Source organism: Ranitomeya imitator, chromosome 3 (assembly GCF_032444005.1).
Source record: "Ranitomeya imitator isolate aRanImi1 chromosome 3, aRanImi1.pri, whole genome shotgun sequence".
NCBI lineage: Eukaryota > Metazoa > Chordata > Amphibia > Anura > Dendrobatidae > Ranitomeya > Ranitomeya imitator.
This window is the reverse complement of record NC_091284.1, coordinates 746,336,376-746,354,576: the sequence shown is the minus strand read 5'-3', so window position 1 is coordinate 746,354,576 and position 18,201 is coordinate 746,336,376. Positions and strand designations below refer to the sequence as shown.

Here is an 18,201-nt window from a genome sequence, read left to right as displayed (position 1 = left end):
GACTAGCCCATATAATATATAAGACTAGCCCATATAATATATAAGACTAGCCCATATAATATATAAGACTAGCCCATATAATATATAAGACTAGCCCATATAATATATAAGACTAGCCCATATAATATATAAGACTAGCCCATATAATATATAAGACTAGCCCATATAATATATAAGACTAGCCCATATAATATATAAGACTAGCCCATATAATATATAAGACTAGCCCATATAATATATAAGACTAGCCCATATAATATATAAGACTAGCCCATATAATATATAAGACTAGCCCATATAATATATAAGACTAGCCCATATAATATATAAGACTAGCCCATATAATATATAAGACTAGCCCATATAATATATAAGACTAGCCCATATAATATATAAGACTAGCCCATATAATATATAAGACTAGCCCATATAATATATAAGACTAGCCCATATAATATATAAGACTAGCCCATATAATATATAAGACTAGCCCATATAATATATAAGACTAGCCCATATAATATATAAGACTAGCCCATATAATATATAAGACTAGCCCATATAATATATAAGACTAGCCCATATAATATATAAGACTAGCCCATATAATATATAAGACTAGCCCATATAATATATAAGACTAGCCCATATAATATATAAGACTAGCCCATATAATATATAAGACTAGCCCATATAATATATAAGACTAGCCCATATAATATATAAGACTAGCCCATATAATATATAAGACTAGCCCATATAATATATAAGACTAGCCCATATAATATATAAGACTAGCCCATATAATATATAAGACTAGCCCATATAATATATAAGACTAGCCCATATAATATATAAGACTAGCCCATATAATATATAAGACTAGCCCATATAATATATAAGACTAGCCCATATAATATATAAGACTAGCCCATATAATATATAAGACTAGCCCATATAATATATAAGACTAGCCCATATAATATATAAGACTAGCCCATATAATATATAAGACTAGCCCATATAATATATAAGACTAGCCCATATAATATATAAGACTAGCCCATATAATATATAAGACTAGCCCATATAATATATAAGACTAGCCCATATAATATATAAGACTAGCCCATATAATATATAAGACTAGCCCATATAATATATAAGACTAGCCCATATAATATATAAGACTAGCCCATATAATATATAAGACTAGCCCATATAATATATAAGACTAGCCCATATAATATATAAGACTAGCCCATATAATATATAAGACTAGCCCATATAATATATAAGACTAGCCCATATAATATATAAGACTAGCCCATATAATATATAAGACTAGCCCATATAATATATAAGACTAGCCCATATAATATATAAGACTAGCCCATATAATATATAAGACTAGCCCATATAATATATAAGACTAGCCCATATAATATATAAGACTAGCCCATATAATATATAAGACTAGCCCATATAATATATAAGACTAGCCCATATAATATATAAGACTAGCCCATATAATATATAAGACTAGCCCATATAATATATAAGACTAGCCCATATAATATATAAGACTAGCCCATATAATATATAAGACTAGCCCATATAATATATAAGACTAGCCCATATAATATATAAGACTAGCCCATATAATATATAAGACTAGCCCATATAATATATAAGACTAGCCCATATAATATATAAGACTAGCCCATATAATATATAAGACTAGCCCATATAATATATAAGACTAGCCCATATAATATATAAGACTAGCCCATATAATATATAAGACTAGCCCATATAATATATAAGACTAGCCCATATAATATATAAGACTAGCCCATATAATATATAAGACTAGCCCATATAATATATAAGACTAGCCCATATAATATATAAGACTAGCCCATATAATATATAAGACTAGCCCATATAATATATAAGACTAGCCCATATAATATATAAGACTAGCCCATATAATATATAAGACTAGCCCATATAATATATAAGACTAGCCCATATAATATATAAGACTAGCCCATATAATATATAAGACTAGCCCATATAATATATAAGACTAGCCCATATAATATATAAGACTAGCCCATATAATATATAAGACTAGCCCATATAATATATAAGACTAGCCCATATAATATATAAGACTAGCCCATATAATATATAAGACTAGCCCATATAATATATAAGACTAGCCCATATAATATATAAGACTAGCCCATATAATATATAAGACTAGCCCATATAATATATAAGACTAGCCCATATAATATATAAGACTAGCCCATATAATATATAAGACTAGCCCATATAATATATAAGACTAGCCCATATAATATATAAGACTAGCCCATATAATATATAAGACTAGCCCATATAATATATAAGACTAGCCCATATAATATATAAGACTAGCCCATATAATATATAAGACTAGCCCATATAATATATAAGACTAGCCCATATAATATATAAGACTAGCCCATATAATATATAAGACTAGCCCATATAATATATAAGACTAGCCCATATAATATATAAGACTAGCCCATATAATATATAAGACTAGCCCATATAATATATAAGACTAGCCCATATAATATATAAGACTAGCCCATATAATATATAAGACTAGCCCATATAATATATAAGACTAGCCCATATAATATATAAGACTAGCCCATATAATATATAAGACTAGCCCATATAATATATAAGACTAGCCCATATAATATATAAGACTAGCCCATATAATATATAAGACTAGCCCATATAATATATAAGACTAGCCCATATAATATATAAGACTAGCCCATATAATATATAAGACTAGCCCATATAATATATAAGACTAGCCCATATAATATATAAGACTAGCCCATATAATATATAAGACTAGCCCATATAATATATAAGACTAGCCCATATAATATATAAGACTAGCCCATATAATATATAAGACTAGCCCATATAATATATAAGACTAGCCCATATAATATATAAGACTAGCCCATATAATATATAAGACTAGCCCATATAATATATAAGACTAGCCCATATAATATATAAGACTAGCCCATATAATATATAAGACTAGCCCATATAATATATAAGACTAGCCCATATAATATATAAGACTAGCCCATATAATATATAAGACTAGCCCATATAATATATAAGACTAGCCCATATAATATATAAGACTAGCCCATATAATATATAAGACTAGCCCATATAATATATAAGACTAGCCCATATAATATATAAGACTAGCCCATATAATATATAAGACTAGCCCATATAATATATAAGACTAGCCCATATAATATATAAGACTAGCCCATATAATATATAAGACTAGCCCATATAATATATAAGACTAGCCCATATAATATATAAGACTAGCCCATATAATATATAAGACTAGCCCATATAATATATAAGACTAGCCCATATAATATATAAGACTAGCCCATATAATATATAAGACTAGCCCATATAATATATAAGACTAGCCCATATAATATATAAGACTAGCCCATATAATATATAAGACTAGCCCATATAATATATAAGACTAGCCCATATAATATATAAGACTAGCCCATATAATATATAAGACTAGCCCATATAATATATAAGACTAGCCCATATAATATATAAGACTAGCCCATATAATATATAAGACTAGCCCATATAATATATAAGACTAGCCCATATAATATATAAGACTAGCCCATATAATATATAAGACTAGCCCATATAATATATAAGACTAGCCCATATAATATATAAGACTAGCCCATATAATATATAAGACTAGCCCATATAATATATAAGACTAGCCCATATAATATATAAGACTAGCCCATATAATATATAAGACTAGCCCATATAATATATAAGACTAGCCCATATAATATATAAGACTAGCCCATATAATATATAAGACTAGCCCATATAATATATAAGACTAGCCCATATAATATATAAGACTAGCCCATATAATATATAAGACTAGCCCATATAATATATAAGACTAGCCCATATAATATATAAGACTAGCCCATATAATATATAAGACTAGCCCATATAATATATAAGACTAGCCCATATAATATATAAGACTAGCCCATATAATATATAAGACTAGCCCATATAATATATAAGACTAGCCCATATAATATATAAGACTAGCCCATATAATATATAAGACTAGCCCATATAATATATAAGACTAGCCCATATAATATATAAGACTAGCCCATATAATATATAAGACTAGCCCATATAATATATAAGACTAGCCCATATAATATATAAGACTAGCCCATATAATATATAAGACTAGCCCATATAATATATAAGACTAGCCCATATAATATATAAGACTAGCCCATATAATATATAAGACTAGCCCATATAATATATAAGACTAGCCCATATAATATATAAGACTAGCCCATATAATATATAAGACTAGCCCATATAATATATAAGACTAGCCCATATAATATATAAGACTAGCCCATATAATATATAAGACTAGCCCATATAATATATAAGACTAGCCCATATAATATATAAGACTAGCCCATATAATATATAAGACTAGCCCATATAATATATAAGACTAGCCCATATAATATATAAGACTAGCCCATATAATATATAAGACTAGCCCATATAATATATAAGACTAGCCCATATAATATATAAGACTAGCCCATATAATATATAAGACTAGCCCATATAATATATAAGACTAGCCCATATAATATATAAGACTAGCCCATATAATATATAAGACTAGCCCATATAATATATAAGACTAGCCCATATAATATATAAGACTAGCCCATATAATATATAAGACTAGCCCATATAATATATAAGACTAGCCCATATAATATATAAGACTAGCCCATATAATATATAAGACTAGCCCATATAATATATAAGACTAGCCCATATAATATATAAGACTAGCCCATATAATATATAAGACTAGCCCATATAATATATAAGACTAGCCCATATAATATATAAGACTAGCCCATATAATATATAAGACTAGCCCATATAATATATAAGACTAGCCCATATAATATATAAGACTAGCCCATATAATATATAAGACTAGCCCATATAATATATAAGACTAGCCCATATAATATATAAGACTAGCCCATATAATATATAAGACTAGCCCATATAATATATAAGACTAGCCCATATAATATATAAGACTAGCCCATATAATATATAAGACTAGCCCATATAATATATAAGACTAGCCCATATAATATATAAGACTAGCCCATATAATATATAAGACTAGCCCATATAATATATAAGACTAGCCCATATAATATATAAGACTAGCCCATATAATATATAAGACTAGCCCATATAATATATAAGACTAGCCCATATAATATATAAGACTAGCCCATATAATATATAAGACTAGCCCATATAATATATAAGACTAGCCCATATAATATATAAGACTAGCCCATATAATATATAAGACTAGCCCATATAATATATAAGACTAGCCCATATAATATATAAGACTAGCCCATATAATATATAAGACTAGCCCATATAATATATAAGACTAGCCCATATAATATATAAGACTAGCCCATATAATATATAAGACTAGCCCATATAATATATAAGACTAGCCCATATAATATATAAGACTAGCCCATATAATATATAAGACTAGCCCATATAATATATAAGACTAGCCCATATAATATATAAGACTAGCCCATATAATATATAAGACTAGCCCATATAATATATAAGACTAGCCCATATAATATATAAGACTAGCCCATATAATATATAAGACTAGCCCATATAATATATAAGACTAGCCCATATAATATATAAGACTAGCCCATATAATATATAAGACTAGCCCATATAATATATAAGACTAGCCCATATAATATATAAGACTAGCCCATATAATATATAAGACTAGCCCATATAATATATAAGACTAGCCCATATAATATATAAGACTAGCCCATATAATATATAAGACTAGCCCATATAATATATAAGACTAGCCCATATAATATATAAGACTAGCCCATATAATATATAAGACTAGCCCATATAATATATAAGACTAGCCCATATAATATATAAGACTAGCCCATATAATATATAAGACTAGCCCATATAATATATAAGACTAGCCCATATAATATATAAGACTAGCCCATATAATATATAAGACTAGCCCATATAATATATAAGACTAGCCCATATAATATATAAGACTAGCCCATATAATATATAAGACTAGCCCATATAATATATAAGACTAGCCCATATAATATATAAGACTAGCCCATATAATATATAAGACTAGCCCATATAATATATAAGACTAGCCCATATAATATATAAGACTAGCCCATATAATATATAAGACTAGCCCATATAATATATAAGACTAGCCCATATAATATATAAGACTAGCCCATATAATATATAAGACTAGCCCATATAATATATAAGACTAGCCCATATAATATATAAGACTAGCCCATATAATATATAAGACTAGCCCATATAATATATAAGACTAGCCCATATAATACTCCTCCGTATTTGTTAGCCTGCAGCATCTGCACCGTTCTGCAACAGTCTTGTAAAAATCCTGCAGTGAAAAGGGACCAATATTCTGCTAATCTGTTCCATGTTTGGTTGGTGGCCGATGGAGCCATGCATTCTGAGATAGAGGGCAGGGATTAGAATTTTTTTCAGACTGGTCACCGGAGGAGGTGTCTGCTTCATCCAGTCATCCAGGGTCTTACAGGCACACACAGGAGAAGGAGGTGGACAAGGCTGAGCTCCATACACACACAGACGGTTTCTTTATAGATTTCTCACTTACAATTGTAAAAATAGACAAAAGTCAACACTGCATTTGTCAACCATCTATCTATATAATCATCTAAGGTCCATTTCCGTCTGTTTGTCTGTCACGGAAATCCAGCATCGCTGATTGGTCGCGGCCGGCTGGACGCGACCAATCAACGACAGGCACAGTCCGGCCACGAATTGGCCCCTCCCTACTCCCCTCCAGTCAGTGCCCCCTCCATACTCCCCTCCAGTCAGCGCCCACATATCGTTTTAGCAGTCCGTTAAACGGACTGTGTTACACCGCAGCATTACGCGATGTAACGCAGTCCGTTAACGCTGTGATAAACCCTGTAATGAGAGAAGAGTGGGTCAAAAAAGGCCCAAAGAAAACGACCCAAAAGTCTGTAGGTGATAATATATAAATAGTCTTTATTAATTAAAATATAACAAACTATTGATGCCTATGCAGCATCAATAGTAAAAACATATAATGTTAACCCCTTTCTGCCATTAGACGTACTATTGCGTCCATGTGGGGTGGGCTTTACTTCCCAAGGACGCAATAGTACGTCATATGCGATCGGCAGCGCTCACGGGGGGAGCGCCGCCGATCGCGGCCGGGTGTCAGCTGTTTATCGCAGCTGACATCCGGCACTATGTGCCAGGAGCGGTCACGGACCGCCCCCGGCACATGAACCCCCGGCACACCGCGATCAAAGATGATCGCGATGTGCCGGCGGTACAGGGAAGCACCGCGCAGGGAGGGGGCTCCCTGCGGGCTTCCCTGAGCCCCCCGCAGCAACGCGATATGATCGCGTTGCTGCGAGGGTCTCACCTCCCTCCCTGCTCCCTCCAGCCCCGGATCCAAGATGGCCGCGGATCCGGGTCCTGCAGGGAGGGAGGTGGCTTCACAGAGCCTGCTCAGAGCAGGCACTGTGAAGCAGCCTGCACTCCTATCAGATCAGTGATCTGACAGAGTGCTGTGCAAACTGTCAGATCACTGATCTGTGATGTCCCCCCCTGGGACAAAGTAAAAAAGTAAAAAAAAAAAATTTAAAATGTGTAAAAAAAATAAAAAAAAATATTCCAAAATAATGAAAAAAAAAAAAAAATATTATTCCCATAAATACATTTCTTTATCTAAATAAAAAAAAAAAAACAATAAAAGTACACATATTTAGTATCGCCGCGTCCGTAACGGCCCGACCTATAAAACTGGCCCACTAGTTAACCCCTTCAGTAAACACCGTAAGAAAAAAAAAAAAAAAACGAGGCAAAAAACAACGCTTTATTATCATACCGCCGAACAAAAAGTGGAATAACACGCGATCAAAAAGACAGATATAACTAACCATGGTACCGCTGAAAGCGTCATCTTGTTCCGCAAAAAACGAGCCGCCATACAGCATCATCAGCAAAAAAATAAAAAAGTTATAGTCCTGAGAATAAAGCGATGCAAAAATAATTATTTTTTCTATAAAATAGTTTTTATCGTATAAAAGCGCCAAATCATAAAAAAATGATATAAATGAGGTATCGCTGTAATCGTACTGACCCGAAGAATAAAACTGCTTCATCAATTTTACCAAACGCGGAACGGTATAAACGCCTCCCCCAAAAGAAATTCATGAATAGCTGGTTTTTGGTCATTCTGCCTCACAAAAATCGGAATAAAAAGCGATCAAAAAATGTCACGTGCCCGAAAATGTTACCAATAAAAACATCAACTCGTCCCGCAAAAAACAAGACCTCACATGACTCTGTGGACCAAAATATAGAAAAATTATAGCTCTCAAAATGTGGTAACGCAAAAAATATTTTTTGCAATAAAAAGCGTCTTTCAGTGTGTGACGGCTGCCAATCATAAAAATCCGCTAAAAAACCCGCTATAAAAGTAAATCAAACCCCCCTTCATCACCCCCTTAGTTAGGGAAAAATTTAAAAAATGTATTTATTTCCATTTTCCCATTAGGGCTAGGGTTAGAGTTAGGGCTAGGGTTAGGGCTAGGGCTAGGGTTAGGGCTAGGGTTAGGGTTAGGTTTAGGGCTAGGGTTAGGGTTAGGGTTAGGGCTAGGGTTAGGGTTAGGGCTAGGGTTAGGGTTAGGGCTAGGGTTAGGGCTAGGGTTAGGGCTAGGGTTAGGGCTAGGGCTACAGTTTGGGTTGGGGCTAAAGTTACAGTTAGGGTTTAGATTACATTTACGGTTGGGAATAGGGTTGGGATTAGGGTTAGGGGTGTGTCAGGGTTAGAGGTGTGGTTAGGGTTACTGTTGGGATTAGGGTTAGGGATGTGTTTGGATTAGGGTTTCAGTTATAATTGGGGGGTTTCCACTGTTTGGGCACATCAGGGGCTCTCCAAACGCGACATGGCGTCCGATCTCAATTCCAGCCAATTCTGCGTTGAAAAAGTAAAACAGTGCTTCTTCCCTTCCGAGCTCTCCTGTGTGCCCAAACAGGGGTTTACCCCAACATATGGGGTATCAGCGTACTCAGGACAAATAGGACAACAACTTTTGGGGTCCAATTTCTCCTGTTACCCTTGGGAAAATACAAAACTCGGGGCTAAAACATATTTTTTGTGGGAAAAAAAAAGATTTTTTATTTTCACGGCTCTGCGTTATAAACTGTAGTGAAACACTTGGGGGTTCAAAGTTCTCACAACACATCTAGATTAGTTCCCTGGGGGGTCTAGTTTCCAATATGGGGTCACTTGTGGGGGGTTTCTACTGTTTAGGTACATTAGGGGTTCTGCAAACGCAATGTGACGTCTGCAGACCATTCCATCTAAGTCTGCATTCCAAATGGCGCTCCTTCCCTTCCGAGCTCTGCCATGCGCTCAAACGGTGGTTTCCCCCAACATACGGGGTATCAGCGTACTCAGGACAAATTGGACAACAACTTTTGGGGTCGAATTTCTCCTCTTACCCTCGGGAAAATACAAAACTGGGGGCTAAAAAATAATTTTGGGGGGAAAGATTTTTTTTTTTAATTTTCACGGCTCTGCGTTACAAACTGTAGTGAAACACTTGGGGGTTCAAAGCTATCACAACACATCTAGATGAGTTCCTTAGGGGGTCTAGTTTCCAAAATGGTGTCAATTGTGGGAGGTTTCTACTGTTTAGGTACATTAGGGGCTCTGCAAATGCAATGTGACACCTGCAGACCATTCCATCTAAGTCCTCATTCCAAATGGAGCTCCTTCCCTTCCGAGCCCTCCCATGCGCCCAAACAGTGGTTCCCCCCCACATATGGGGTATCAGCGCACTCAGGACAAATTGGACAACAAATTGTGGGGTCGAATTTCTCCTGTTACCCTCGGGAAAATACAAAACTGGGGGCTAAAAAATAATTTTTGTGGGAAAAAATTTTTGTTTTATTTTTACGGCTCTCCATTATAAACTTCTGTGAAGCCCTTGGTGGGTCAAAGCGCTCAGCACACATCTAGATAAGTTCCTAAGGGGGTCTACTTTCCAAAATGGTGTCACTTGTGGGGGGTTTCTACTGTTTAGGTACATTAGGGGCTCTGCAAACGCAATGTGACACCTGCAGACCATTCCATCTAAGTCTGCATTCAAATGGCACTCCTTCCCTTCTGAGCCCTCCCATGTGCCCAAACAGTGGTTCCCCCCACATATGGTGTATCATCGCACTCAGGACAAATTGGGCAACAAATTTTGGGGTCCAATTTCTCCTGTTACCCTCAGGAAAATACAAAACTGGGGGCTAAAAAAATAATTTTTGTGGGAAAAAAATTTTGTTTTATTTTTACGGCTCTGCATTATAAACTTCTGTGAAGCACTTGGTGGGTCAAAGTGCTCACCACACCTCTAGATAAGTTCCTTAGGGGGTCTACTTTCCAAAATGGTGTCATTTGTGGGGGGTTTCAATGTTTAGGCACATCAGTGGCTCTTCAAACGCAACATGGCGTCCCATCTCAATTCCTGTCAATTTTGCTTTGAAAAGTCAAACGGCGCTCCTTCCCTTCCGAGCTCTCCCATCCACCCAAACAGTGGTTTACCCCCACATATGGGGTATCAGCGTACTCAGGACAAATTGTACAACAACTTTTGGGGTCCAATTTCTTCTCTTACCCTTGGGAAAATAAAAAATTGGGGGCAAAAAGATAATTTTTGTGAAAAAATATGATTTTTTATTTTTACGGTTCTACATTATAAACTTCTGTGAAGCACTTGGTGGGTCAAAGTGCTCACCACACCTCTAGATAAGTTCCTTAGGGGGTCTACTTTCCAAAATGGTGTCACTTGTGGGGGGTTTCAATGTTTAGGCACATCAGTGGCTCTTCAAACGCAACATGAGGTCCCATCTCAATTCCTGTCAATTTTGCATTGAAAAGTCAAACGGCGCTCCTTCCCTTCCGAGCTCTCCCATCCGCCCAAACAGTGGTTTACCCCCACATATGGGCTATCAGCGTACTCAGGACAAATTGTACAACAACTTTTGGGGTCCAATTTCTTCTCTTACCCTTGGGAAAATAAAAAATTGGGGGCGAAAAGATAATTTTTGTGAAAAAATATGATTTTTTATTTTTACGGTTCTACATTATAAACTTCTGTGAAGAACTTGTTGGGTCAAAGTGCTCACCACACCTCTAGATAAGTTCCTTAGGGGGTCTACTTTCCAAAATGGTGTCACTTGTGGGGGGGTTTCAATGTTTAGGCACATCAGTGGCTCTCCAAACGAAACATGGCGTCCCATCTCAATTCCAGTCAATTTTGCATTGAAAGTCAAATGGCACTCCTTCGCTTCCGAGCTCTGCCATGCGCCCAAACAGTGGTTTACCCCCACATGTGGGGTATTGGCATACTCAGGACAAATTGTACAACAATGTTTGGGGTCCATTTTCTCCTGTTACCCTTGGTAAAATAAAACAAATTGGAGCTGAATTAAATTTTTTGTGAAAAAAAGTTAAATGTTCATTTTTATTTAAACATTCAAAAAATTCCTGTGAAGCACCAGAAGGGTTAATAAACTTCTTGAATATGGTTTTGAGCACCTTGAGGGGTGTAGTTTTTAGAATGGTGTCACACTTGGGTATTTTCTATCATATAGACCCCTCAAAATGACTTCAAATGAGATGTGGTCCCTAAAATAAAATGGTGTTGTAGAAATGAGAAATTGCTGGTCAACTTTTAACCCTTATAACTCCCTAACAAAAAAAAATTTTGTTTCCAAAATTGTGCTGATGTAAAGTAGACATGTGGGAAATGTTATTTATTAAGTATTTTGTGTGACATATCTCTGTGATTTAATTGCATAAAAATTCAAAGTTGGAAAATTGCGAAATTTTCATAATTTTCGCCAAATTTCCGTTTTTTTCACAAATAAACGCAGGTACTATCAAATAATTTTTACCATTGTCATGAAGTACAATATGTCACGAGAAAACAATGTCAGAATCACCAGGATCCATTGAAGCGTTCCAGAGTTATAACCTCATAAAGGAACAGTGGTCAGAATTGTAAAAATTGGCCCGGTCATTAACGTGCAAACCACCCTTGGGGGTAAAGGGGTTAAAAATAATAATAAAAAAAAAAAATATATATTCTCACCTTCCGGCATCCGCGGCAGCCTTTCCTGCTCCTCGCGACGCTCCGGTCCCAAGAATGCATTGCGGCAATGACTCATGATGACGTAGCGGTCTCGTGAGACCGCTACATCATCACGGGTTATTGCCGCAAGGCATTACTGGGAATGGAGCAACGCGAGGAGCATCGTTAAGGGCCTGGGCCGGATCCGGAGGCCACTGGAAGGTGAGTATATAACTATTTTTTATTTTAATTCTTTTTTTAACAGGGATATGGTGCCCACATTGCTATATATTACGTGGGCTGTGTTATACACTATGTGGGCTGTGTTATATATTACGTGGGCTGAGTTGCATGCTGCGTGGGCTGAGTTGCATGCTGCGTGGGCTGAGTTGCATGCTGCGTGGGCTGAGTTGCATGCTGCGTGGGCTGAGTTGCATGCTGCGTGGGCTGAGTTGCATGCTGCGTGGGCTGAGTTGCATGCTGCGTGGGCCCTCAAAAACCTGCAGCTGGCCCTGGCTTCACTGGCAACAGGCGCAGTCCGGCCGCGAATTGGCGCGGGATTTGAACCACGCTTCGCTAATTGGTCACACCCAGCCGGCCGAATCCTGTGTATTCATTGCATTATTCTCAAATCTTCATAAATAAACTACATACATATTGTAGAATACCCGATGCGTTAGAATCTGGCCACCATCTAGTCTTTTATAACGTGGTGAACTTCAAGTCTTGCGTCCCTGCAACTTGCCAAACTAGACAGCCAGACGTTCTGGAAAGTGAAGCGACACCTTAATGATGGATGACCCTCTCTCCCATTGACATATACAGTATGTACGTGATGAAATTAGACCTTTTCATATACGATTTCCATCGATGACCTGGTTGTATTAACCTCTTTTACTACATATCATTCTCTTACAGGGACCACTATCAAACCTGCCCAGTATGGATGCAGTCTCACTGAAGGCCGCAATGGTAAAGCACTACACGGTTAATGTTTTGTTACCCAAATATATATTCACAATGTAAATGTGACCTGTCTGATGGTAACGTTTCTCGTTATGGAAAGGACTGTCACTGTAAGGAGACTTAAAGGCCATGCAATACTTTCTGGGATTTTACATTTTTAAATAGCCTCTCTAGAGCGGAAGAGGACTTGAACTCCAGCGCCACCTATTGGTGGGGTAGGGGTTAGTAATCCTAAAACTTAGACTTGGGCTAAGAAGCCAAACCAGACACACCATTTGAAGACACATCTTTTCCCCTCATCAGTGCAAAACAGGATGTGTGATTTGAAAGTGGTATTCTCCACAAGGATCCCTGTTGGAGGCCTGTAAGGCTGTCAAATCAGATCTCTTGCTTTGTACTGATGAGGGGCAAACACGCCGTAACACGCGTTTGCAAATGTAGTGTCTGGCTTGACTTCTCTGAAGAGGCTATTTGCATATCTAGACCTGTGATGCAAAATAGTCTTTGGTCCCAGGGCCTTATATCAGATTATACATTTCCCCAATAACTTCCGAAAAGTTTTCAAGGGGTTGTCCAGTCATAATATATTGATGACAGGACATTAGTATTGAATCTCCGGGGACCAACATCCGGCACCCCCACAGATTAGTGGAAACAAGTCCGGCTGCAGCTGAATGTAAATACTTGGAGATGTAAAATACAGCAATAATAAGTGTACTGTGGCCTCTCCCTGATGCTGCAGAGCAGGTACGACAACAGCTACATTTCTAAAAATAAGAGCTGTTCTGCAGTACTCCACAGCGGCAACTACACATTGATTGTTGCTGCACTGTGCAGTTTCGTTCCATCTTTTTACATCCAGCTGGAGCTTTTAAGAGCTGATCAGTGGGGGTATTGACCCTCAACCAATCTGATATTAGTGACCTTTCCTTTAAATAGGGCATCAATTTACTATGACTCGACAATCCCTTTAAGATTTACTGCAGCCCTTGGAAATTGTGCGGTGTGAAAGGTGGCAAAGGGCACCAAACAGCAAATCCTTATGGCATGTACCACCTTCTCGCACCCTGATCAGTGATGCATCGTGCCCATAGCTGTGACAGCCACAATGTCCCCCAATAATGACTAGTCACTTGGCTTATGAACATGATCATTATAGCAAGAAATGACCTGTCAGTCCTGGTAGAGTGCACCTAAACTTTTCAGTAATTTACACAGTTGTAGTCCTCATTACTTACCGATGATTGGCTCTAGTTCTGAAGCCTCCACCGATCTCTCAAGTGCTCAGCTAATTCTGTAGTGCGTGCAGAGCGGTATACAGATGTTGAGTTTAGCCCCACATCGCTCTGCCCACTTTTGAGCATAAGTTAATTGAAATCGAATTTATTGTACCCACGTTGGGGGCAAAATAAAATAGGAATAGAAAACCCTGATTACAACATTGTGTCGCTTACTGGGCTCCTTGCTGCAGACTTGATGATCACTGTTTTATCTTCTGAAGCTTTGCTTGTTCTCCAAATAGCCAGAGCTCAAGAATATCAGGAGCTCGTCATTGAGAGGACTAGCAGAGCTGCAGCAGATGAAACGGTAGTTTATCACAACTGCAGCCCAGTATAGGACCCAGCGCTGCCATCGGGGTCTCAACGATGGGGCAGCAAATACTTGGTGGCTGATTCTATATAAGCACTGCTGCCCTTTGGTGGGCGAGATCATGGGGCTCTCAGGACCCCATCCCCCACTGATCAATTGTACTTAACATATCAAAAAGTAGGTAAAAGTTTAGTTACCATTTAATAACACAGAACATACAAGTGCTTCTCACTAAATTAGAATATCATCTAAAAGTTAGTATATTTCAGTTCTTCAATACAAAAAGTTAAACTGATATATATGTGTGTGTGTGTGTGTGTGTGTGTGTGTGTGTGTGTGTGTGTGTGTGTGTGTGTGTATATATATATATATATATATATATATATATATATATATATATATGTATATATATGTTATAGTCATTACAGAGTGATCTATTTCAAGTGTTTATTTCTGTTAATGTTGATGATTATGGCCTACAGCCAATGAAAACCTAAAAGTCATTATCTCAGTAAATTAGAATACTTTATAACACCAGCTTGAAAAATTATTTTTTAAATCCTAAATGTTGCCCTACTGACATGTATATTCAGTAAATGCACTCAATACTTGGTCGGGAATCCTTTGCATCAATTACTGCATCAATGCGGCGTGTGTTATGGCTGGCAATCAGGCAACACAGCGTGCAGTAATCAGCGCACATACAGAGATCTGGCAATAACCCAAAACAATAGGACGAGCTCTGAGACGTGGAATCTCTGTAGACTGCAGTACCTGATCTATCCTCACACAACTGGAAGCAGCAGTGGATTGCGCCTATCCACTACCATGCAACTCGGCACTGCCTGAGGAGCTGACTAGCCTGAAGATAGAAATACAAGCCTGACTTACCTCAGAGAAATACCCCAAAGGAATAGGCAGCCCCCACATATAATGACTGTTAGCAAGATGAAAAGACAAACGTAGGAATGAAATAGATTCAGCAAAGTGAGGCCCGATATTCTAGACAGAGCGAGGATAGCAAAGAGAACTATGCAGTCTACAAAAAACCCTAAAACGAAAACCACGCAAAGGGGCAAAAAGACCCACCGTGCCGAACTAACAGCACGGCGGTGCACCCCTTTGCTTCTCAGAGCTTCCAGCAAAAGATAATAACAAGCTGGACAGAAAAAACAGAAAACAAACTAGAAGCACTTATCTAGCAGAGCAGCAGGCCCAAGGAAAGATGCAGTAGCTCAGATCCAACACTGGAACATTGACAAGGAGCAAGGAAGACAGACTCAGGTGGAGCTAAATAGCAAGGCAGCCAACGAGCTCACCAAAACACCTGAGGGAGGAAGCCCAGAGACTGCAATACCACTTGTGACCACAGAAGTGAACTCAGCCACAGAATTCACAACAGTACCCCCCCCTTGAGGAGGGGTCACCGAACCCTCACCAGAACCCCCAGGCCGACCAGGATGAGCCACATGAAAGGCACGAACAAGATCTGGGGCATGGACATCAGAGGCAAAAACCCAGGAATTATCTTCCTGAGCATAACCCTTCCATTTGACCAGATACTGGAGTTTCCGTCTAGAGACACGAGAATCCAAAATCTTCTCCACAATATACTCCAATTCCCCCTCCACCAAAACAGGGGCAGGAGGCTCCACAGATGGAACCATAGGTGCCACGTATCTCCTCAACAACGACCTATGGAATACATTATGTATGGAAAAGGAGTCTGGGAGGGTCAGACGAAAAGACACCGGATTGAGAATCTCAGAAATCCTATACGGACCAATAAAACGAGGTTTAAATTTAGGAGAGGAAACCTTCATAGGTATATGACGAGAAGATAACCAAACCAGATCCCCAACACGAAGTCGGGGTCCCACACGGCGTCTGCGATTAGCGAAAAGCTGAGCCTTCTCCTGGGACAAGGTCAAATTGTCCACTACCTGAGTCCAGATCTGCTGCAACCTGTCCACCACATTATCCACACCAGGACAGTCCGAAGACTCAACCTGTCCTGAAGAGAAACGAGGATGGAACCCAGAATTGCAGAAAAATGAAGAGACCAAGGTAGCCGAGCTGGCCCGATTATTAAGGGCGAACTCAGCCAACGGCAAAAATGACACCCAATCATCCTGGTCAGCGGAAACAAAACATCTCAGATATGTTTCCAAGGTCTGATTGGTTCGTTCGGTCTGGCCATTAGTCTGAGGATGGAAGGCCGAGGAAAAAGATAGGTCAATGCCCATCCTACCACAAAAGGCTCGCCAGAACCTCGAGACAAACTGGGAACCTCTGTCAGAAACAATATTCTCAGGAATGCCATGTAAACGAACCACATGCTGGAAGAACAAAGGCACCAAATCAGAGGAGGAAGGCAATTTAACCAAGGGCACCAGATGGACCATTTTAGAAAAGCGATCACAGACCACCCAAATGACAGACATCTTTTGAGAAACGGGAAGGTCAGAAATGAAATCCATCGAAATATGTGTCCAAGGCCTCTTCGGGACCGGCAAGGGCAAAAGCAACCCACTGGCACGTGAACAGCAGGGCTTAGCCCTAGCACAAATTCCACAGGACTGCACAAAAGCACGCACATCCCGTGACAGAGATGGCCACCAGAAGGATCTAGCAACCAACTCCCTGGTACCAAAGATTCCTGGATGACCGGCCAGCACCGAACAATGAAGTTCAGAGATAACTTTACTAGTCCACCTATCAGGGACGAACAGTTTCTCGGCCGGACAACGATCAGGTTTATTAGCCTGAAATTTCTGCAACACTCTCCGCAAATCAGGGGAGATGGCAGACACAATGACTCCTTCCTTGAGGATACTCGCCGGCTCAGATAACCCCGGAGAGTCGGGCACAAAACTCCTAGACAGAGCATCCGCCTTCACATTTTTAGAGCCCGGAAGGTATGAAATCACAAAATCAAAACGAGCAAAAAACAACGACCAACGGGCCTGTCTAGGATTCAAGCGCTTGGCAGACTCAAGATAAGTAAGGTTCTTATGATCAGTCAAAACCACCACGCGATGCTTAGCACCCTCAAGCCAATGACGCCACTCCTCGAATGCCCACTTCATGGCCAGCAACTCTCGGTTGCCCACATCATAATTACGCTCAGCAGCAGAAAATTTCCTGGAAAAGAAAGCACATGGTTTGAACA

General features: G+C 38.2%; 1 protein-coding gene across 1 annotated transcript in view; it reads left to right on the top strand.

Annotated features, from left to right (window-relative positions):
* COG6 (component of oligomeric golgi complex 6) overlaps positions 1–18,201 on the top strand; it is a 181,314-nt gene that overhangs the window by 142,512 nt on the left and 20,601 nt on the right. Inside the window, exon 17 of the mRNA XM_069758914.1 lies at positions 13,392–13,445. Within this exon, the coding sequence (XP_069615015.1) occupies positions 13,392–13,445 (54 nt within the window). The remainder of the gene's footprint in view (positions 1–13,391; positions 13,446–18,201) is intronic.